General features: G+C 40.7%; 1 protein-coding gene across 1 annotated transcript in view; it reads left to right on the top strand.

Moving 5' to 3' along the window:
- LOC115156297 (low-density lipoprotein receptor-related protein 1B-like) overlaps positions 1 to 25,287 on the top strand; it is a 575,728-nt gene that overhangs the window by 501,885 nt on the left and 48,556 nt on the right. The window contains exons 58-69 of the mRNA XM_029703749.1: positions 4,244 to 4,366; positions 7,118 to 7,299; positions 7,750 to 7,949; positions 8,244 to 8,432; positions 8,677 to 8,825; positions 9,084 to 9,177; positions 13,419 to 13,535; positions 14,013 to 14,132; positions 15,567 to 15,686; positions 21,366 to 21,482; positions 23,216 to 23,322; positions 24,542 to 24,674. Of these exons, the coding sequence (XP_029559609.1) occupies positions 4,244 to 4,366; positions 7,118 to 7,299; positions 7,750 to 7,949; positions 8,244 to 8,432; positions 8,677 to 8,825; positions 9,084 to 9,177; positions 13,419 to 13,535; positions 14,013 to 14,132; positions 15,567 to 15,686; positions 21,366 to 21,482; positions 23,216 to 23,322; positions 24,542 to 24,674 (1,651 nt within the window). The remainder of the gene's footprint in view (positions 1 to 4,243; positions 4,367 to 7,117; positions 7,300 to 7,749; positions 7,950 to 8,243; positions 8,433 to 8,676; positions 8,826 to 9,083; positions 9,178 to 13,418; positions 13,536 to 14,012; positions 14,133 to 15,566; positions 15,687 to 21,365; positions 21,483 to 23,215; positions 23,323 to 24,541; positions 24,675 to 25,287) is intronic.

Below are 25,287 nucleotides of genomic sequence, written 5' to 3' on the forward strand. Positions count from 1 at the left end.
ATGGTCACTCCCACTAAGGCCAACTTTGAATGGTTGGGGACGACATTATACCAAGAAACACTTACCTTGATGAAAGCCCCCAAAATAAGGAAATTTAAAGTGGCTTTCTTATGGAACCAAGTCACATTCCTCAGTACATAAACACGCACACAACAATATAATGAGTGAATGGGAACAGAAGAGGAATGAATACCTGGTGCGGTAGTCTCAGGTTCGACTACTCCAAATCATCTTGGCTCTGACACACACAAACACAAGCTTTGCAGGTCCATCAAATACCTTTCATCAAATTGAAATACCTTTCACACCCTACAGTAACCTGTGGATCATGAGCACCTTCAAAAATCAGCAGTACATTATAACATATTTATTGACACTTTATGTAGTGTCCTGTAATACTTTGTTTGAAGTGAGATGCCTTCGATCATTCATAACAAATCCATAAAGACTCTATATCGCATGTGTCTGTACTTACTTTAAACTTCTTAGGGATAGCCCCCTTTTTTTCAATTTTCGCCTAAAATGACATACCCAAATCTAACTGCCTGTAGCTCAGGCCCTGAAGCAAGGATAGATGCATTATAAGTCACCGAAATTATTTGAAATAACGATTGAGGTAGCTATATAATATAACTCAACACTTAACTACTAAAACTAATTTTAATTACAATAAATAAAAGCCTCTTAAAAGGATCCAACCCTTTTTTTAAATTTTCGACCTAAAATGACATACCCAAATCTAACTGCCTGTTGCTCAGGACCTGAAGCAAGGATATGCATATTCTTGATACTATTTAAAAGGAAACACTTTGTGGAAATGTGAAATTAATGTAGGAGAATATAACACATTAGATCTGGTAAAAGATAAGAAAAAAACATGCATTTTTAATTTTTTGTACCATCTTTGAATTGCAAGAAAAAGGCCATAATGCATTATTCCAGCCCAGGTGGAATTTAGATTTTGGCCACTAGATGGAAGCAGTGTATGTGCAACTTAGACTGATCCAATGAACCATTGCATATCTGTTCAAAATGTTGTATCAAGACTGCTTAAATGTGCCTAATTTGTTTATTAATACATTTTCAAGTTCATAATTGTGCACTCTCCTCAACAATAGCATTATATTATTTCACTGTAATAGCTACTGTAAATTGGACAGTGCAGTTAGATTAACAAGAATGTACCGTAAATTCCGGACTATAAGCCGCAACTTTTTTCCCACGCTTTGAACTTCGCGGCATGTGCTCTGAATCAAAGGGAAACTACACTCAAAAATCTAAGTTTCTTAGATTTTTTTCCAGACCTCAAAAGTCGTACCCTGATGTTGTTTAAGTATTGTTGGGAACACAGAATTTTTTTATTTTATTTTTTTTTTATTAAAAAAGTATGACAAAACTGGGGGAAAAGCATGAAAGAAATTGGGAAATCCGAAACCTGGAAAAAGAAAACCGAGAAAACTGAAGAGGTCGGGCCATCCTAGAAATGTTTTAGAGTAATATAATATGTACAATTTAGCAGAAGCAGACGCTTTTATTCAAAACTACTTAGTCATGCATGCATACATTTTTATGTATGGATGGTCCCGGGAATACAACCCACTATCTTGGTGTTGCAATGCTCTACCAAGATGCATGACAAGGTTATAAATTCTTTGTGAAGCCTCAGTTTAATTTGATTTATAAAGCCTTTATTAAGCAGTGCTTATCCCACCCTTAATAAAACACAGATTTATGTCATATTTGACATGGGTGATTATGTCAGAGTTATGCCACATTTATGACCCCTTTATAGAGCATTACATATGGTTATAGATGATTTGTGACACATTTATGTAGTGTTTATGAAGGCTTTATGAAGCCTTTATAAGCTAGTTGCAAGTCACTTAAAGCGGGACCGATATGTCTATCTTTATCTTCACTATTCATTTCCATTTTTTGTTTCATTTCACTTTTGTTTATTGTTTATTTCACTTGCTTTGGCAATGTAAACATGTGTTTCTTATGCCAATAAAGCCCCTTTGAAGGAGAGAGAGAGAGCGAATCATCTCTAATGAGTCACACAGGGTCGTGAAATGGAATTGCCAGCACTGTGAAACCTTTAAGGGTGCAACACTTAAGATGTGTATAGTGACATGTCTGTAATAACAAGGGGCCCACACTCCCGACCCTTAGAAAACACCCTCATGTAGCCCTACTAACACTCTATGCCTCCAACATGAGTCATTATGTAAATCAGTTACATTTAGTGTCTTCATTGGACTGAGTACTGACAACTTTTTGTATATCATTGTCTAAGCTAATTGATACATGTACAGTTCTTGTTTGTATTTGTCATTTGCTATCTTTATATATTATTTTGTAAGTGCTCCAGGTTACTTAGATACAGGTATAACTATTTGGAGAGATACTTCACATCAGAAGCATTTTTAGCTATAAGAGGCCTTGGTAGCCTTGCCTGACCTTGTTATGAAGTTGAAATGAGAGTTGGGAAGTTGTCAGAAAAGCCACAGTGGCTTACTTCTTACAGAGAGAGCTCTATATTATATATCCTGTCTATCCATCTACATTCAGGCAACACATTACATCCCTCTGTCCTTCTCCAGCTTGTCAACCTTCCAATTTCAATGTGATTATTCACCCGTCCTCCCTGTGGGGTAGTTGACCTGCCCATGTTGATTGGCAGAGGGAAATAGTCTTACCCAGATGCCTCTGGAGATCCTATTTCAATCACTGTTAGGCCTCATCACTACTGCCATGTTATCACATGTTCATTATGTGAATCACACACTCTGAGAATGGAGTTTAAGCTGGGAGAATTCTATAGGGGCCTATTGAGAACCATCTCCTCCTTTCCTGACTGTTCTGTTGAGTGGCCTGGCTGGCCTCAGCAGCAATCATTCACTTTAATCACCATGCTAGCTTTAATGGTAGCTAAAGTGGGGGATCTGCATAATATATGCATATTACAGCCGTCTCTACTAAGTGGCCCCGCTGCATTGCTGTCTGGCTAACACTCGTGTCAATGTAGCACACCATCACATGTTCAATGCAGATCATACCACTAATGATTAATCTAAGATTACCTAATCAGTGTACAATATTAAACTTTTTTATCATATGGAATGTATCTGGCCTTATAATACTACAAATATATTTGAGGCTTACCATCTCCCCCGTTATCATATAGTTAGGCCTACAATAGGCATTATTAGACCTGATGATAGGCCTACATACAATAGGCCTACTTTAGACCTTAGTCTTTTCCCTATTTTGTATTATACCATGTAAACGATTGAGTCTGTCTGTGTGCAGTTCTTCCTACCAGAGAGCTGCTGGTTGCACTTAAGAGCTGTGCTGCTCTCAGAGAGAAGAAAGAGACCTCTCTGCTCCCACGGAGAGGTCCCTGAGGACTCTTTGGCGCAGGCTGTCTTTGAGGGCGTTGATGATCTGATGAAGATGTCTGATACAGCCTGTCAAGATTCTCTGACACCTTATCCTGGCACCCGCTGTGCAGCCCAGTAGGGGAGGTGCGATTGTTTAGGGAGATGTTACTGTCTGACTGACAGGGGGGTCTTCTTAGCCTGGACAGCAAGAGATGTACCTCACTCTTATTTCTTTGATAGCTAAGGCTCCTCTTGGTGGGGCTTCAGTTTTCACTGGGTTTCTGAATATAGCTGGAGGCAGTCACTGCAATTCACGGGGGAAATCATCCAAAATCAATATTGTTACTGCATTTCACAGGTGGACACATTAACTAGGCCTAAGTGTGTTTACAGGTCATTATGTGTGTATTACTTGCATCTGTGAAACACCCAGTTTCAGAGTCTCACTGAAGAACATGCCCTCACTTGTAAATGCTCTCTTACGGCTCTTTACATTACTGAAGCAGTGAATGAAAGGTTACCATGATGTACCAATTAATCACAACATTTATTTAAAAGATGTTCTGCTTTTGAATGTTGCTTATTTTCTAAATTGCACTCAATTGCGATTTGAAAAGTAATTTAACTAGTGAAAGGAGTGTTTCATGTAGTATTTGTCACCATTTACACTGTAGCTTCTGCCTTAATATGCAGGTTTGGGTCATTGGGGCACTCACTATTAATGTCTGACTGATTACTGTTGTTTGTTTCTTGCTGTTTTTCTATGTGGTTTGTGTATGTAATATTTGAACTGCGGTAATATTTTCCTCTTCTAGGACAATAAATATAAACTAATCTAACAATGTCTATCTTATATCCAGGGCCTGAACAACATCATCCACATAGACTTTGACTACAGGAAGGAGTTCATCTACTGGATAGACTCTTCCAGACCCAGTGGACGGAGGATCAACAGAATGAGACTCAATGGGAGTGACCTTAAGGTACTGCTGCTAGAGGGGAGTGATTTATATGTAGCATGCACTTAGCATGAAACACTCTTAACAACACAACTGACCGGTGGACTATGTTCGGGAAGAGCAGTAATAAGATTATCATATGAAAGACCAGACCAGAGACCAGGATGTGAAGTTTAAATAAGTGCCTGCTTGTTTATTTTTTGGAAAATAGATTTTAGTTCTCAAAAATAATAAAATATGCAAAAATGTTTCACAGTGTTATTCACACAATAAACAATGTTAACAAAATAATATTATAGGCCTAGTTAAATTTCAATACCTTGGGTTAATAGTATATGGTTCTACAGTGTTTCAATGTACTGACCTGTTGCACCCTCTACAACCACTGTGATTATCATTTGACCCTGCTGATCATCTATGAATGTTTGAACATCTTGGAGAACAATCTGGCCTTAATGGCCTGGTACTGTTATAATTGCCACCCGGCAAACCCAGAAGGGGACTGGCCACCCCTAAGAGCCTGGTTCCTCTCTAGGTTTCCTCCTAGGTTCCTGTCTTTCTAGGGGCTTTTTCCTAGCCACTGTGCTTGTACATCTGCATTGCTTGCTGTTTGGGGTTTTAGGCTGGGTTTCTGTATAGAACTTTGTGACATCTGCTGATGTAAAAATCGCTTTATAAATACGATTGATTGGTTGATTGAATACCTCAGGTAAAATTGGGTGCACCCTTCTATAGTAATATCAAGTATCACCAGTAAATATCCAGATCAATTCAATATAGAAAACAAAATAACTTTCAAATTCACATTCCCAACAGTCCTACCACACATATGGAGTGATCAGTCCCATCAAACATTGTAGGGCAGCCCCATTTAAACTGGAACAACCATTTCACTGACGTCTGCTAAATGCAAAAACACAGATGTTAAAAACTATTTTTTTTAATCAACCTGCAGTAGTGCATGCTGGGAAATATGATAGTGATGTGCATGGTTTTGCCTAACTAGCCTAACTTCTTAAAATTTGTCATGGCTAAAATGTTGCTGTGTTCGCGCTGCATTAGCATCAAATGGTCACCTCATTCAGATAAAGAGTAAATTGACCTTGTTTTGTATACCTGCTGCTGGCTGGCTGAGGCTCACTCCAAGCTGTCAGTTGTCACTTTTCAGAGAGTAAGGGCCAGTGTGTTGACTTCGGATCCGCAATGCAATTGGTCAATAATCTAACACAGCTTTCAACACATTCATTTCAGGAATTGACAAAAAATGTGTTGAGAATTGTACACAAATGTGTTAAAAAGAGTGCACACTGCCAGCAGCACCCTGCCACGGCTCAGCCACGGCTAAAGGATTTGAGATAGATCTGTCGTTTTAGCATGGAGGTTAATTATGAGAACAGTGAATAAAGCAGACCATAGTTTAAGCCCAAGAATATTACTTATTTAAAGCATAAGACATGGAATGGGCAAAGCTAGGGGATTTGTGCTTATTTACTTCAGGGTAGAGGCAAGTTAATCCCAGTGAAATGAACTGCATATGTTTCTTCTCTTTTGCGGCGAGGGAAATAATGGTGGATATTTTGCATGTACCATATTTAGACTTCCAGAAATGGATGAGTGTTTTTCTACATACATTACAATGTGTTTTCTATGGCAATGCTTGACAATGTAATTTAGACAATGATGTTATAAGTAGCCCCCTGGGTTATAGGTAATGTTCTAACTAACCCTAAACTACAATAACATTATACTGTTGCGCTGACAGAACATTACAGTGAATAATGAGTACAGTGTTTTTTTGTTAATCATAGTTCTAATCTGCCTCTCCAATAACAGCCCTTAGCAAGCCTCCAGTATGTGCGCCTCTGGGTGTTTACTCTGTGCAAACATAAGGCATGTTAATGATGAAACAGGATGATAAAGCATAATTGAAGTTAATCAGAAGCAGAATAGGTGATTTCTAGTCTGAGTACAGCTCAGAGACCAGGGGAGCGCCTCCAGTGAGGTCTGTATAAGAAAGTAGCCAGCCCACCTAAATGAAAGACACAGAGCATCATTATGTTGGCTCCGTTGTTTGAAATACTTCACAGCTTTTATTTGGATTGTGATTATAGTTCTATGCTCATTGTCTATAGTCAGCAGGGTTTGGGGGACCTTACATGTTGACAAGATTCAAATCCACATGAAGAAATATTTCAAATCAATGCCACAAAAAGAGAAGCTAGCAGAAGACCACAGGCTCTACCTAAGGTGTTGTGTATTAACCACTCCCCCCTCTGTCTTTTTACCGCATCCGGAGCAAGTTTCCTGACGGAAAACACTCCTCAATCTGTGACATTTTGGAGACTGTTTGAAGCTCCAGTTTAGTCTAAATTACTGCTTAGGGGACAGCCCAGTCGATTTGGCAAGGCTATATATCTCTTGCAAATGAGGATAGAGAAGGCCTCAAAGCGCATGATGTCCCTTAATGGCAGATTGCATGGGTGTTGTTGGGTCTGAAATAGTGTTTCAAGGCATCAGTTTCATGTGCCAGCTGGCACTATTATTGTTTATTCCTAACAACTTGTTTGCTAATTCAAAAGCTGCCTAAACTGAGAGACATTGATTGAAAGTTCCTGTATAATTCCACCATCATTAAGGATAAGGTTTTTCAAAAAACTTTGCAACAATCTTTCATATGTTTTGGACATTAATCATATGATGATCATATGATGTTTTGGTTGTTGTTGTTGTCATTGTCTCTGCTAGTTGTTTATCTCCCTCTCTCTTTCTCACCAGATAGTCCATCGGACTGCGGTCCCCAGTGCACTGGCCCTGGATTGGATAGGGAAAAACCTGTACTGGTGTGACATCAAGAGGAAGAGCCTGGAGGTGTCTAAAGCTAACGGCCTCTACCCCTCTGTCCTGGTCAGCACTGGTATCAGGAACCCTACTGACCTGGCCCTGGATCCACAGTCAGGGTACTGTATCAGACAATTGGGATCTCTAACCCTAACCCCACTGACAACCTAGACAAACACTCAAGCACGACTACACACTAAGCTGGACTGTCCGACTTTCAGCAGACAGGAGGCTTGTCATTAGGGTCTGTTCATGTTAGGGCTCAATCCAGAAGAAAGGTTATTTACGTGTCAAATCAGCAATTGGTGACCCCTCCCTTACGGAATTACTTGGCACATTGTTAAACAAATGTAATATTCAATAATGACTGTAAGTCACTCTGGATAAGAGTGACTGCTAAATTACTAAAATGTAAATGTACAATGTGATATACTGAGCAGTCTACTTTTACACCTGAGTGTTTTTATGGCACTGAACACTAATTTTGTTTTTTCATTGTCATTTTCCTAATGTTAACCTAACCTTCTAATGATGTTTTGTAAGACCTCTCCACATTCCTCCATGTGTAGGTATGCATTCTGGGTGGACTGCTGTGAATCCCCTCACATCAGTCGTGTGGGTATGGATGGTCGAGGGCATGCTGTTATCATCGACAAAGAGATCTACAGCCCCACTGCCCTCACTATAGATTATACCAACAAGAGGCTGTACTGGGCAGATGACAACCACATTCTGTTCGCCAACATAGACGGCTCACAGAGACACAAAGGTAAGGAAGAATATAATGTTGGACTTTTTCCAATATAAGAATATGTGATTAATCAGGGTTTCTACCCGGGTCTCCTGCTCACCACAAGACAATTTCAGCTGAGCCAAAGCCTAGGCATTAGATTGGGAGCTAACGCAAGTCTTGAGGTCTCAGGCTAGGTTACTCATCACACAAGTGTGATTGCTAAGCCACCTCCATTACACGTGTATGGTGTTTTTTTGTGAGACAGATGTGCTTTCACTTTTCTCATCAACTAATGATGGGTCTACTGTTTTGTATTGTGTCTCTCTCCAGTGTCCTATGATCACATCCAGGGGGTGATGGGTCTGACACTATTTGAGGACTTTGTCTACTGGACAGATGGGAAATCCAAGTCACTCCGACGAGCACATAAAACTACTGGGGCCCAAGGAATTGAGCTGCTCAACTCCTGGCAAGCCATCAAATCTGTCAAGGTTTACCATTCACTACGCCAACCTGAAGGTAGAGTAACCCACACAGCACAGTAGTCCCCTCACTTACCCACCTGCCAACCCAAAGGCATGGTCATATACTGTATGGTTACATAGGTTATTACTATTATGTAGTTTATGATATTATTATATAGGATGCGATTATATAGGGCATGGTATTAAGAATGTTGCTAATGTTCTATTTAATTATGTTGTACTTTCGGTTTTGTTCTCCCCACCCTCTCTTTGTCTCTCCCCCCTCTTTCTCTTTGCAGTGCCCAAGCACCAGTGTCAGGTGGCCAACGGAGGATGTAGCCACTTGTGTCTCCTTTCTCCTGGCAGGGAACACAAGTGTGCTTGTCCAACTAATTTCTACCTTGCTGCTGACAACAAGACCTGCCTCTCCAACTGCACTGCAAGTCAGGTCAGTGCCTATCCCTTCTTACACTCCTCAGCACTTGTAGATATGGTAACTCTGTTATTCTATTCTGTTTTCCCTCAAGGCAGATCTGTTGTTTCATTCCCTTTCTCCTTGTTTATCACACTGTCTCTTCTCTCCTGCCATGCTTATGCAGCTTAAGTCCCATGAAAATAGTAGTGTTGCTTGTTTTGCTTTGCTTTGAACAACAGTTTTTTTTGTGATAAGTTGGAATTCTGTCTAGTTAATTTGTGTGTTTTGTAGTTCCGCTGTGGGACCGACGAGTGTATTCCTTTCTGGTGGAAGTGTGACACTGTTGATGACTGTGGCGATGGATCAGATGAGCCTGCTGACTGTCGTGAGTACCATGTTTTCTCATTTTATACCAACTATGCATTACTGGACTTCTTGACTTCCTTGTAGCTCAGTGTTAAATTAAAATATTGCTTCCATCATATTTAAACTAATGTGACACCAATGTCGATAAAACTTAGCAGACACTCTCCCCGCCTCTTGTCATGAGATGTCCGGCTGTTACTGAGAACCACGTACCGGATTTTTAACAAGGTTGTTAGCATTAGGAAAGAAAGATAATTACTTGCCTCGACCTAGCTCAGTGCTTCTCAATTATTTTCTGTTACGCCCCCCTAGGAAGAAGTAAACATTTCGCGCCCCCCAACTCTCCGCCGCGACTGTAAATAGTATCATTTGTCTATAAAATTGTTATAAGTACACCTCTGCATAACATTGTATCCTTATTAACATTAAAGAAAAAAGAAAGAAATATAGATCAACTTACAACAAAGAATAACTTTATTAACATTGTTTTTTTAGTTTGTAACAGAAAAGACTTCAAGTGCATCAATTTGCCTGAAATTTCAAAAAAAATTCAACCCTTATTTAAACTGTACATTTTTTTGACCATTTGATACTGAAAAATAAAATTAAATATAATCAATAAATAATAATACATTCAAATTGATCAGCAACATTAACTCAGGAGCACAATATATGAAACATTTTGACCTATAAAACAAAAATGAATAAAACAATTTGTGCTGATTTTTTTTAATCAAAATGAGGAAGTCAGGATTAATGGCTACAATGAGCACGTTTTGCAGAGCACAGCTTTTCGAAGCGGGGTTTGAAGCATGATACTGCAACTCTCAGCTCCTGCTCAATGTTTAGCTGGGACCTGTACTTGGTCTTCAGTGCAGCAACAGCAGAGAAGCCAGTCTCACAAAGATAAGATGTTGCAAAAGGAAGAAGAATGCCCATGGACCTCTGCCCTAAGAGTGGATACTGCCTCTCTACACTCAGCCAGAATTCACTCAGTGTCTGTGATGTGAACCTCAGTCTGAATGTGGAGTCAGACGTCATATCAATGAACTGGTCCTCCTCTGCAGAGCTGAAACCAGTTGGAGCTGGTGCATTGAAAAGATCTCTCACCCAGTCATATTGGGAACTGTTTTCAGGGAAGTACTTTTTAAAGAATCCCATCAGTGATGAAATATGCTCCTTAATATATGGAATCACTGAGGTGGCATCATAGTCAGTAGTGTCAACAAATTCATGCAGGTTCTCGAATGAATCAGTATTTCCTTCATCAAGTCGCCTGCCCCACATAGCAAGCTTTCGAGTGAAAGAGCTGATCTTGTCTGTGACCTGAGGGAGGTGTTTATCTTTCCCTTGAAGCTGTAGATTTAGTTCATTTAGCTTTCCAAATATGTTACTCAGGTAGGCCAGTTTTGCCAGGAAGTTCTCATCACTAAATTTTTCTGTGATGTCATACTTGTGCTCCTGCTCCAAAAACATTCTTATCTGCTCTCTGAGCTCAAAAACTCAGGACAAGACTTTTCCTCGTGACAGCCACCTTGCTTCACTGTGAAACAGCACAGCTTGATGTTCAGCTCCCATCTCCTCACAGATAGCAGAGAAGACTCTTGTTTTTAGTGGTCTGGTCTTTATAAAATTGACTACACCTACAATGTCAGTCATAACCTCACTTAATTCAGAGGAAAGGTGCCTTGATGCCAGTGCTTCTCTGTGTATAACACAGTGTGTCCACTCAGCATTAGGTGAGGCCTTCTTGATGAGTGCCCGAAGTCCTTTTCTCATCCCTGCCGTGGTCTGTGCACCATCACTGCAAACACAAATGCAGTTCTCCCACTTTAGCCCATTCTCAGTCAGGAAGCAGTCCAGCATTTTGAATAGCTCTTCAGCTGTGGCTCTGTCTCTGACATATTTACAAAAAAGTAGATCCTCACACAGGGAGTTTGTTTATCACTTATGTACGTTTTGACATGACAAACAGTCTTTGTTGCTGTCAGTTGCTTCATCGAACTGTAAGGCAAAACGTTTGTCTTTGAGTTTATCTACCAGCTGTTCTTTAAGATCGTTAGCAATGTCATTTATACGTCTGGTGACAGTGTCATTGGACAGAGGGATAGTTTTTATTTTTGCAGCACCTGCGTCATCCAGCATGACAGAGACCATGTCTAATGCTGCAGGCAGTATCAGCTCCTCTGCTATGGAGTGGGGTTTTTTGCACTGAGCAATTTGGTACGCCACTTTATATGATGCTAACAGTGCTCGCGGGTTTACTGAAGAAGCATTCACAAAGCGGGACGATTGTTGACAATATTCGGCACGTTTTCGCTGAAAAAACTCAAGCGGCTTATCAGCGTGATTGGGGTGTAATGTCTATAAGTGACGCCTTAATTTATTTGGCTTCATGCTGCCAACATTTTTAGACACAGTAAACATACCGGTCTTTCCTCGTCTCCCACCATAGTCACAGTGAAGCCAAGCGCTACATACGCTTCGTCATATTTCCTCGTCTTAGCTTTCGGGAGACTTACGTTTGTCTCATTATCTCCGTCTCTCTCCGCCTTTCTTTTCATCCCTGTTAAATATTTTTCCATGGTGTCTCTTAAGGGTTTGTTATCTGCACTTCATATCTCCTGCTCTGTACTGTGTGCTCTTGTTCGGTTAAAAAAAACCTACTCCCCGCAGCAAGAAAAAGCATGTTCCCCGGGGTCACGCGCCCCCCCTGGCATCGCTCCGAGCCCCCCCAGGGGGGCGCGCCCCGCTATTTGAGAAGGACTGACCTAGCTCAACATTTAGGCATCGGATAAGAACGAGATTTCAGCGTCCATAAAGTGACCATTAGACTTGCCACCTTTTGGACTGAATAGTTTTTGATGAAATGTATAATTTGTAGTTCTCAGTTGCCCATTTCTGTACATTAAGAACCAACAATGTGCTTTCGTTTTGTAGCATTTCTGACAATGCTAACATATTATTTAGCCAAAGCTCAGAGTTTTAAAACCAGGACCAACAACTCTGTTTCTAGCAGCTGTAGCTAGCTAACACCAGTTGGATGAAAGTCATCTGTGTAAACTAAATCAGAGCACATCCAAAATAAGGTAGCAAACGTCCTTGGCCACTATCAAAGCCAGTTAGCTAGCCAACTAGCCAGTAGTTACAAGCTAACTAGACTGTTCTATAGCTGTATAGATGGTGCACCAACCACAACTCAATGTTGACAATATTTCTTTGTTAGATAAATTCTTCCATAAAGCAGAGCTAGCTAAGTAAAGTTCATAGTCAACACCAAACTTTGCATTTTCTTGCAAAGAAACAGTTAGCTATGTTGAATCTAAACCCGGCCAATGCACATGCAAGTAACGCATCTGCTGTGCAATGCACTGAGTGTACACGCTGGCTAGCTAGTTAGCTAGATCAACACATGAGTCCGACATGTTGCTGTTCGTGCATCCAGTAAATAATGATTGTTTTCAAGTGCAATTTTAGTAACAATGGTTTTGGGAAACAGCTCTGAGATTTAATGATGCACCTACGAAGGCTCTAATGATAAACTTAGCCTTAAGATGCTTTTGGGAAACCTGGATAGGGCTGTCGCGGTAAACGTATGACCACCACACCAGTAGTCGTGAGTCATGAACGCAGTCAAAATCCTTTGACCGTTGGTCATGGTAATCCCTTCCAAAACTGTGCAAATAAATGGAGCTGATGGGTAGCCTACCAAACTTGCTAACGGAATCCTAAGCAGCCTGCATACACATTGTTTGAAGTACAATAGACTAACATGGCTACTTTAGTACTTGAAAGCTGTGTGCTGGAAAACCTTGGTAGAGTATGGGTGGAGTTGTCGTTGTGATGCTCATGTGAATTTACTTTCTTTTTTGGCTTCAGACCAATGCCAACTTCTCACTTAAAACATATATTTTTTTATTTTTAATATCTATAACTCAACCTTTGAAACTATATTTTTTATTACACTTGACTTACTTTATTGCTGTGAACTTTTACTGTGATCTCTCAAATTAGGATTACAGGATAATTGCTGTATATTTTGAAATGCTCGCTAACATTTGCTACTTAGTTACACATGTTTTATTTGAGGGATATTTTTAGAAATACAAGAACTGCTGTTTTACGTTGTCATTAAGTATTTTTTTTATTACAAATGTGTATCTTATCACCATACGTGAGCGTACATAATGTTCAGTGTACAAGTACTGTAATTAGCTGTTTTGCTTTCCCTGAGAACTTTGCTAATATATTTTCATGCAGCTGAATTCAAATGTCAGCCTGGGCGGTTCCAGTGTGGCACTGGCCTCTGTGCTCTTCCTCCCTTTATCTGTGATGGAGAGAACGACTGTGGAGACAACTCAGATGAGGCCAACTGTGGTAAGGAGGAAGACTGGGAATGTTACTATAGAAATTGAATGCCTATGCATTCCCATGCAAGTAGATGGGTGAAGTCAAATTGCTGTGGTCTCAGGAGTCTGTAATCTGATATCTGGCCACAATAGCATATTGATTAAAGAAGAGACTGGTTGTTACTGTCCTTCACATCGAACCTGTTGATGAGAACATAAGACAGTAGCCAGCAGCTTCATACCTTTCTTACTGCTTGATACCTTTTAATACTTTTTGTTGCAATTTAAGTATTGATTTCTGTCACAATAAAAAGCCCATGTGGGAATGTGCTTTAATTTCAAAGCATTGTAAAACATGTTATTAGCTTGTTTTTGGCTTAGCCAACATTACTTTCAATTTATCTTAAGGTGCCCTTTTGTCCTACATATTTTCTTTGATGGATGCTTTTCACCTTAAATGGATGCTCCATCGGTTCTAACTCTTCTCCTCCATTTTGTCTTTCAGAGACGTACATCTGTCTGTCAGGGCAGTTCAAATGCACCCGGAAACAGAAGTGTATCCCTCTAAACCTCCGCTGTAATGGACAGGATGACTGTGGAGACGGAGAGGATGAGACAGAATGTCGTAAGAAGAAGAACCTTCTGTATTAGTACCTGACGGATAGTTTAAGGAATCTTTAGGATTACTTTTTAACTTAGGCTAGACTTTTTCTCTAAGATTATTTTCAGTTTTATAGCTTTTTCCCCAAGAAAGAGTGAGATGGAACTTATTATGTGAAGGTTTAACGGTGGTATCTGACAAGTTGAGACAAGGTCCTTACCGGTGAATTTATAATAAAACTCAGACAGCCTACCCTTAGGTGCAGCCTTAAATAATATTGAGTCAGATAGTGATTAGGTATTCCAAAGGCATGCTTGATTAGCGCTTTCCCTGTGTGAGAGTATTAGCTATCATTGAATTAGAAAGTGAAAGAGAGAACAGAATAGTGAGAGGTATTTCTCTTCTGTTATGGTAACTCTAGCTATCAGCAGTAGCATTATACGTCAGACAATTATCTGTGGGTTGCTACATTTGTTTTGCCTGCCTCTGATTTCAAGATGGAGAGAGTGTCACTATGGTGTTCTCCCCTTGAATTAGACCGTATATTTAAATGTGTAAATGTAAAAGATATTTTCAGGAGTACTGTGCCAATCAAAAGATAATGGTACATATGTGGGATCGTAATTTGAGCCAGTTTGCTAGAGAAGGAAATAAGTACAGCACTAACAGGAAATGTGAATTATTATGTGGATTGTAATTGAAGGCCATTTATTTAGGGGTTGATACATTTTTCGTATGGGAAATCAAGTCTGAAATGTCAAAAAGGAAATAACAAACTTCAGAAGCCATTTTAAAGCTCAAATACTCTACAAGTTTTAAATGTCCTGCATTGCAGAAAAGTTATCCTGCAACATGGTCATCAAATTAAGATCCTACATCTGTAGCTGCAACTGTGATAATGGAAGGTAAATAACGGAACAGAAGACAACTGCTGCTGCTTTTGGTATGCAGTAATACTATACCACAGTTGGTATAGTATCTGACTTCGATTGTCTAGGCTGCATATACAGTATATCGGTTTAACTGTTTATTGTGTTACCCTGTTTGCAAATCAGTTATTTCTGAGCCAGAGGCTGATAATAATAATAATAATATAACTATAATTATTATGATTACACCTGTAAAGTATAGTAATACATGTTATTACGACAGCATGTTTTCTCTTTGTTCCTGCCTCTGTAAATTATAGGTATTTTACACAGCTGGCCTGTTTATCCATGTGATCAAGGCTGTTCTTCTGTTAACATTCTGTCAATAATAGTGTTGTTTGCTCATCTTTCACTCCTTATGCCACTTGCTCCCTCTCTCTTGGTCTCGCTCTCTCTCTCACTCCCTCCCTCTCCCCTCCATTGATCCCTCCCTCTCTCTTTCTCGATCTCTCTCCCTTCCTCTCTCCTTCCCTCCTTTCCTCTCTCCCTCCTTGGCCTGGTGTAAACCTGGGCCCACTCCTCTCCACAGCGGAGAGTACATGTTCCCCGGAACAGTTCCAGTGCAAGGCCTCCATGCACTGCATCTCCAAGCTGTGGGTGTGTGATGAGGACCCGGACTGCACAGACGGGTCAGATGAAGCTAATTGTGGTGAGTGGGGGAGCGCTTAAATCATAATTCAAATAAGTCCTCTAGTTTTATTGAGCCATGGCTGAAATTGTGATTAGGAAATGAATACATTTTACACATGGGCACATTCTCATCTGCTCTGTACTGATTGAGTTGAAGCAGCCATAGAGAATGCCTACTGGTAGTTTATCACCACAGGATGTCAGACTTGTCAGTAGTGTGTATGGCACTACTGACAAGTCTGACATCCTGTGGTGATAAACTATGTTTGGTGTATGCCCCCCGCCCCCAAAAATGTATTTTCAGGTTAGAATAGTCTTTTCAGGTTATTTTCAGTGGTAGAGAACCTTTCAAACCTCCCACAACTATACTGCCCTACCAAGCAAATAGGCAGTAACTGCTCATAGTGTGGAACTAAGATTTTGAAATTTTTTATTTACCTTGGTTTCACAGTAACTTTAGGCAGTTACTGCTAACATGACCCCCATTTTCTCCAAAACAAAATACAATAGAGGCAGGATACTTGTCCACATGACTAAGCATGTATTTAATGTAGCAAAAATGACATTAACACATTTTCGCCCAAATGAGCAGTTATTGCCTTTTTGCTTGGTAGGGCAATATATCTTCCACTGGATATTACTTTAAACTGTGTAGCCTACTGGAGAGCATCTGCGCTAACTTGAATGCCATTTGTTCTGAGACACAATTCTGCTACGGTGAGGGAAAAAAGTATTTGATCCCCTGCTGATTTTGTACGTTTGCCCACTGACAAAGAAATGATCAGTCTATAATTTTAATGGTAGGTTTATTTGAACAGTGAGAGTCAGAATAACAACAACAAAAAATCCAGAAAAATGCATGTCAAAAATGTTATAAATTGATTTGCATTTTAATGAGGGAAATAAGTATTTGACCCCCTCTCAATCAGAAAGATTTCTGGCTCCCAGGTGTCTTTTATACAGGTAACGAGCTGAGATTAGGAGCACACTCTTAAAGGGAGTGCTCCTAATCTCAGCTTGTTACCTGTATAAAAGACACCTGTCCACAGAAGCAATCAGTCAATCAGATTCCAAACTCTCCACCATGGCCAAGACCAAAGAGCTCTCCAAGGATGTCAGGGACAAGACTGTAGACATACACAAAGCTGGAATGGCCTACAAGACCATCGCCAAGCAGCTTGGTGAGAAGGTGACAACAATTGGTGCGATTATTCGCAAATGGAAGAAACACAAAAGAACTGTTAATCTCCCACGGCCTGCGACTCAATGCAAGATCTCACCTCGTGGAGTTGCAATGATCATGAGAACGGTGAGGAATCAGCCCAGAACTACACGGGAGGATCTTGTCAATGATCTCAAGGCAGCTGGGACCATAGTCACCAAGAAAACAATTGGTAACACACTACGCTATGAAGGACTGAAATCCTGCAGTGCCCGCAAGGTTCCCCTGCTCAAGAAAGCACATATACATGCCCGTCTGAAGTTTGCCAGTGAATATCTGAATGATTCAGAGGACAACTGGGTGAAAGTGTTGTGGTCAGATGAGACCAAAATGGAGCTCTTTGGCATCAACTCAACTCGCTGTGTTTGGAGGAGGAGGAATGCTGCCTATGACCCCAAGAACACCATCCCCACGTCAAACATGGAGGTGGAAACATTATGCTTTGGGGGTGTTTTTCTGTAAAGGGGACAGGACAACTTCACCACATCAAAGGGACGATGTACGGGGCCATGTACCGTCAAATCTTGGGTGAGAACCTCCTTCCCACAGCCAGCGCATTGAAAATGGGTCGTGGATGGGTATTCCAGCATGTCAATGACCCAAAACACACGGCCAAGGCAACAAAGGAGTGGCTCAAGAAGAGGCACATTAAGGTCCTGGAGTGGCCTAGCCAGTCTCCAGACCTTTATCCCATAGAAAATCTGTGGAGGGAGCTGAAGGTTCGAGTTGCCAAACGTCAGCCTCGAAACCTTAATGACTTGGAGAAGATCTGCAAAGAGGAGTAGGACAAAATCCCTCCTGAGATGTGTGTGCTGGAAGAAGATGAAACGGCGCACTGGAGACCAGACGCGCTGAGCTGGCACAATCCGCCCTGGCTCGATGCCCACTCTCGCATGGCACTTGCGGGGGGCTGGCCTATAGCACACCAGGCTATGAGCACCTACTGGAGACACCGTGCGCTTCACCACATAACGCGGTGCCTGACCAGTACCACGCTGCTTCCGGTAAGCACGGGTAGTTGGCTCAGGTTTATCGCCTGACTCCACCAATCTCCCCGTGTGCCCCCCCCCAAAACATTTTTTTGGGGCTGCCTCTCGGGCTTCCTTGCCAGCCGTGTTCCCACATAACATTCGCTCCCCTCTCCTGCTGCCTCCGCTCTCCTGGCTGCCTCCACCTGTTCCCATGGGAGGCGATCCCTTCCAGCCAGGATCTCCTCCCATGTGTAGGATCCCTTGCTGTCCAGGATATCCTCCCATGTCCAGGAGTCCTTCTTACCACGCTGCTTGGTCCGTTGGTGGTGGGTAGTTCTGTAACGTTCGTCTGTGGAAGGAGGAGTAGACCAAAGCGCAGCGTGGTACGTGTTCATGATGTTTATTATAATTGAACACTGAAACAAAAAAACAAAGAGGAACAAAACGCAACAGCTCTGTCAGGTGAACACATCAAACAGAAAACAACTACCCATACCAACCCTGTGGGAAAAGGCTACCTAAGTATGGTTCCCAATCAGAGACAACGATAGACAGCTGTCCCTGATTGAGAACCATACCCGGCCAAAACAAAGAAATACCAAAACATAGAAATAGGAACATAGAATGCCCACCCTAGTCACACCCTTGCCTAACCAAAATAGAGAATAATAACCTCTCTATGGCCAGGGCGTGACAACTCCCTTTAAGAGTGTGCTCCTAATCTCAGCTCATTACCTGTATAAAAGATACCTGGGAGCCAGAAATCTTTCTGATTGAGAGGGGGTCAAATACTTATTTCCCTCATTAAAATGCAAATCAATTTATAACATTTTTGACATGTGTTTTTCTGGATATTTTTGTTGTTATTCTGTCACTCACTGTTCAAGTAAACCTACCATTAAAATTATAGACTGATCATTTCTTTGTCAGTGGGCAAATATACAAAATCAGCAGGGGATCAAATACTTTTTTCCCCCACTGTATGCTGGTTAAGTGTGCCTTGAATTCTAAATAAATCAGACAGTGTCACCAGCAAAGCACTCCCACACCATCACACGTCCTCCTCCGTGCGTCACGGTGGGTACCACACATGTGGAGATTATCCGTTCACCTACTCTGTGTCTCACAAAGACACGGCGGTTGGAACCAAAAATCTCACACTTGGACTCATCAGACCAAAGGACAGATTTCCACCAGTCTAATGTCCATTGCTCGTGTTTCTTGGCCCAAGCATGTGTCTTCTTCTTATTGGTGTCCTTTAGTAGTGGTTTCTTTGCAGCAATTCAACCATGAAGGCGTGATTCACACAGTCTCCTCTGAACAGTTGATGTTAAGATGTGTCTGTTACTTGAACTCTGTAAAGCATTTATTTGGGCTGCAATCTGAGGTGCAGTTACTGTCTTCTGTATACCAACCCTACCTTGTCACAAAAAAACTGATTGGCTCAAACGCATTAAGATGGAAAGAAATTCCACTTTTTAACTTTTAACAAGGCACACCTGTTAATTGAAATGCATTCCAGGTGACTACCTCATGAAGCTGATTGAGAAAATGTTAGGAGTGTGCAAAGCTTATTACCTTGAATAATTTCACATAGAAAATATATTTAGATTTGTTTAACCTTTTACATCTAGACGTTCCGCTAGCGGAACACCTGCTCCAATATCCAATGATGGGCGTGGCGCGAAATACAAAGTCCTCGAAAATCCGAAAACTTCCATTTTTCAAACATATGACTATTTTACACCATTTTAAAGACGACTCTCCTTTATCTAACCACACTGTCCGATTTCAAAAAGGCTTTACAGCGAAAGCAAAACATTAGATTATGTCAGCAGAGTACCCAGCCAGAAATAATCAGACACCCATTTTTCAAGCTGGCATATAATGTCACAAAAACAAAACCACAGCTAAATGCAGCACTAACCTTTGATGATCTTCATCAGATGACACTCCTAGGACATTATGTTATACAATACATGCATGTTTTGTTCAATCAAGTTCATATTTATATCAAAAACCAGCTTTTTACATTAGCATGTGACGTTCAGAACTAGCATACCCACCGAAACTTCCGGTGAATTCACTAAATTACTCACGATAAATGTTCACAAAAAACATAACAATTATTTTAAGAATTATAGATACAGAACTCCTTTATGCAATCGCGGTGTCCGATTTTAAAATAGCTTTTTGGTGAAAGCACATTTTGCAATATTCTGAGTAGATAGCTCGCCATCACAGGCTAGCTATTTTGACACCCACCAAGTTTGGTACTCACCAAACTCAGATTACCTTTGCTGTTCTTCGTCAGAATGCACTCCCAGGACTTCTACTTCAATAACAAATGTTGGTTTGGTTCCAAATAATCCATAGTTATATCCAAATAGTGCCGTTTTGTTGTGCGTTCAAGACACTATCCGAAGGGTAAAGAAGGGTTACACGCCTGGCGCGTTTCGTGACCAAAAATTTCAAAATATTCCATTACCGTACTTCGAAGCAGGTCAAACGCTGTTTAAAATCAATTTTTATGCGATTTTTCTCGTAAAAAAGCGATAACATTCCGACCAGGAGTCGTTGTTTTCCTTCAAAGACAGAAAATTTTAACATGGAGTCGTCTCGTGCAAGCGCCCCCAGTCTCATTGTTCTCAGATCGACCACTATCCAAATGCGCTACTGTTTTTCAGCCATGGCCTGCAAAGTCATCATTCAACGTTCTGGCGCTTTCTGAGAGCCTATGGGAGCGTTAGAAAATGTCACGTTACAGCAGAGATCCCCTGTTTTAGAGATGATCAAGAAGGATAGAGATGATCAAGAAGGCCAAGAAATGGTCAGAGAGGGCGTTTCCTGTTTGGAATCTTCTCAGGTTTTGGCCTGCCAAATGAGTTCTGTTATATTCACAGACACCATTCAAACAGTTTTAGAAACTTTGGAGTGTTTTCTATCCAAAGCTAATAATTATATGCATATTCTAGTTTCTGGGCAGGAGTAATAATCAGATTAAATCGGGTACGTTTTTTATCCGGCCGTGAAAATACTGCCCCCTATCCATAACAAGTTAACCCTTTTTTGGTTATCACGATTCCATATGTGTTATTTCATAGTTTTGATGTCTTCACTAATATTCTACAATGTAGAAAATAGTAAAATAATGAAAAACCCTTGTGTGTCCAAACTTTTACTGGTACTGTACATTCTTTTCTGAAACATTTGTTGCAAATACTTTATTTGCTTCTAAGTGTTTAATATTGCAAACTTGTCATAGATTCTGTTAGGAGATCTAAGCCGTTGGCAGCACAGTCAGGTATTTCATCCTACGCTGTCTTAGCCTCTCTCGAGTACGAAGGAGGTTTTGAACTTGGTGTCAGGCTTGCACTACGAGGAAACCCTGAGGAAATGATGATTACATGTATAAATATAATAGCTCCACCATTAATATTCATGCTTTTTGAAGCCATTTTCATCTGCTTGTTTGTTTGTTTGTTTGTTTCCTGATGTAAAAAAGATGAAAAGACCTGCGGACCTCATGAATTCCGCTGTGAGAATAACAACTGTATCCCGGACCACTGGAGGTGTGACAGCCAGAACGACTGTGGAGACAACTCAGATGAGCATAACTGCAGTGAGTATGCCCATCTATGCTGCTCTCTACTCTCTTAGCTCACTTCTAGCCATTTGGCAACTTATATATACATCAAAGGGCTAATGCACTTGCGCAGTTCAGTTAGTATTTTGGAATTGTTTGAAGATTAACTGACTCCCCTCTTGGTCTTTGTCTTTGTATACTGTACCGTTCCTCTGTTTAACTTTGTAAAGAGATCCCACAATCAAAGTAACGTAGGCAGCTCAATGGAGCCCTGTTCTTAACTGTTTCTAACTCGGCTATGCCCTCTGAGCATGTTCTCCTCTCCAAATCCACTTTGGATCTAAAAGAAAGTCAGAGCTCCAGATTCTTCAGCTTTGAACCCATCTTTCCTCTCCTTCCCAGGCTCACTTTTTTTGTTTAGATATTCATAACCAACTACTGGAATGAAGTTTGTTTACGTATGAAAGGGATTTGTTAAGCCAGCTAGCCCATATCTCTGCTCTGTGTGTGTGTGTGTGTGTGTGTGTGTGTGTGTGTGTGTGTGTGTGTGTGTGTGCATTTTATGCTGAGTATGCGTCGTACATTTTATTTATTATGGGCTTATTCCCCTTACCTATTAATGTCGCTTAAAATGCAAATAAATCCCAGTCAAGTGTTGGATGGTAAAGAATTAAGTAGGTGCACTAGCTAGGCTAGCAGACAGGAGAGCGAGAGAGGCTGCAAATCACAATATGCTGCAGACTTCAGGCTCTGTTGGGACCTTTTCTCTAACTGCAGCTCATAACCACAACTACCTTCACTCATACAGTCAGTTAACAGTCCACGATAACCAGGGGATGAGGGGAGGACCCCAGCACTTGAATTTGATGGTGCTTAAATATGGTATAATGTTGTCCTCAGAGACCTAGACATTCAGTGCACCTGAATGTGGAGGTTGCCAGATAGTAGGGATCAGGAGTATACTGGCTATGAATGTATTTACATCTTGAGCCACTGGCATTCCAACTATCATGTCCAACAAATGTCTTTGACGAGCCAACAGTAGGCTTACTGCCAGGGCCCAGTTTTTCCAAAAGTTATCTATCTAGATTTCGTCTATCGGATGGGATTTAACACATAGAAATAGAAGAAATTAACAGATGAATCATTGACTTGAATGGGGACTCTCATTCTATTCATTCTATTTCTATGCCTTTAATCCTATCCGAAAAGTATGCAAAATCCAGATGATCTTTTGAAAAACTGGGCCCAGATTAAGCAATGCTTAAAAGATATCTCCTGTAAAAGGGCCCTTACACAAAACCTCATGATTTCACATGTGGAAGATGTAAGAATTCCACTTATGAATCATGAGAAACATGTGTTTTAGGAGAACTTCACGTGATCATGTGAAATTCATGTTTTTTTTTCATTAAGGGGGCTCTAGGGGATTCACTTCTCTCATGATACCTCTTATAAAGGCCCATGCGTGTGTTTTCTTAGAGGTTGGTTGCTTTTCCACGGCTATTTCAAGTGTAAATAGTCTATATAGCCTAGCCTATAACACACATAGTATATATATAGTCTTTAAGTAGTCTATAATGGACATCACTTGTTAGGGAGTACTAGGGCCTTGTAGAAAATGATGAAGATCCATCCTTGGATGGCGTCGTTGTGTAACTAGTCTAATTAAAGTTATGTGGTGGAGCGTATATCGTGTTTGAGGGCCCGACTCCTATGTCATTTCTATTTCAAGTGTAGTGATGTCCTTGTCCTCTCCCTTGACTCAGAGCCAGTGACCTGTAACCACAAGGACTTTGCCTGTGCTAACGGGGACTGCATCTCCGCTCGATTCCGCTGCGATGGAGACTATGATTGCCCTGATAATTCAGACGAGGTCAGTGATCCCTGTTGTCATTTAAAAACAGCCCATAATGTAGCCTGTAAATAGCATGTTATAGCCTGTAAACTGTGTGAGTCACAACCTCTTGAATAATCTTATTTGAGTGAATTGACCCTTATTAATCTTAACCTTATGTTTCTATCTTGCTTTTTCTTTCATAAATGTGAATGTTTTATAAGGGATGCATATTGAATTGCAAATAGTATTTGATGGCATTATGATATTCAAATCGTAAAATATTCTGAATTTTATTGGAACGCAGACGATAATATTATGGATGACAATGTCCTAATAGAGAGACATTTTATGTTTGTTCTGTTATGCAAATGTGTGAACAATTATGCAAACTGGTTTACTAACCAAAAATACAAAATTAACTAGGCATGCATGGGAATTATGGACCTGTTTTGTGGAATGTAATTTTTTTTTTAAGCGTGAGCTATTCATGAAATATGAGCCAATCAATAGAAAATATTCAGGTTTCCATTGTGTGATGGCTGAGGAGAGAGAGCCATGGAATTACTAATTTATTATGCCTTGTAATTTATTGCTCTGTTAAATACCCCCACGGCAATTACAGCATACAGTATGAGTAATCCCCTCCAAGAGCAACCTCTCTTAACACATTATTGTGTGTGGTCCCAATGACATCATTCTGGGTCAAACTGAATATATGATTTTTTTAGTTAACCTTTATTTAAAAAGGCAAGTCAGTTAAGAACAAATTCTTATTTACAATGACGGCCTACACCGGCCAAACCCGGATAACGCTAGGGCAATTGTGCGCCGCCCTATGGGACTGTGTTGTGATACAGCCTGGAATCGAACCAGGGTGTCTGTAGTGACGCCTCAACCACTGTGATGCAGTGCCTTAGACCACTGCGCCACTCGGGAGACCAAATGTAGTTTAAAAAGTAGTATGCTATGCATGATTTCTCTTGTAAAAAAAACGAGTTATTTTGTCCACCCTATTCTTACCTAAAACTGACTAAACAGGCAATGAAGACTCAATGGGTGTCAATGCCCGGCAATAACCTGCCATCCTGCACATAAAAAGCATTAAAATTGTCAATGAAAGTGTTATGCATGGGTTATAAATGAGCTATTAAGTCCTAGTGAAGGTACCTTTCAAAGAAAGTATTACCATACTGTATACTGTATAAAAATTGGAACGTCTAAATGTGAGCTTCTTGTCCTTTATATCTCTCTACAGAAGGACTGTGAGGCTCGGTGTGCTGAGGACCAGTTCCAGTGTCTCAATAACCTCTGCATCTCCCTCAAGTGGCTCTGTGATGGCCAAGAGGATTGCAAGACAGGAGAGGACGAGAGGAACTGCCAGGGGACAGGTACGGTATACGAGGAAAACAAGGTAAAAAGGTCACTTTTCCCCCCCAAAAAAAACATTTTAATGTAAAATTGAAGTAGTTGTTAAAAAGCTGAGTACCACAAGCTCCTGCGGTAACATGGACTGTTGTAGTTTATATTCTTTGGTTGAAAAACAAGACAAAGTTAGAGTTTTTCTGGACTTTTTTATGGGGAGTAGGGTAAGATGAGGACATTTTGGTGTGGAGTGGGGTGCTTTACCTCCTATGATAGTTACAAGGTACAAGCAGTAGAATTGCCAAGGCTGCTTTCTGTGTCACTTGTAATTAAATACAGTTGCAATTCTATACGCCATGTGTTTTTACCCACAGTAAAGCCATAAGAACATAATGAACTGTATAACGGATAAAAACACTTCAAAAAGTGATGCAAGCGAGTCCCCCCCCCCAAACATTTTTTTTAATCGAATAAAAGTTTAGAGTTTGCTAAAAACACCTAGCAACCTCGCCAAGAGATTTGTACTTTTTGGTATTTTAGCGAATAGCAGGGCAGGGAAAGAAGCTGGGTCGCTGTCATGAAAGACAAACATCATACGCGTCGCGCCATTAGGAATAGGACTATTTGGGTGTACCTGTG

Source organism: Salmo trutta, chromosome 20 (assembly GCF_901001165.1).
Source record: "Salmo trutta chromosome 20, fSalTru1.1, whole genome shotgun sequence".
NCBI classification, from domain to species: domain Eukaryota; kingdom Metazoa; phylum Chordata; class Actinopteri; order Salmoniformes; family Salmonidae; genus Salmo; species Salmo trutta.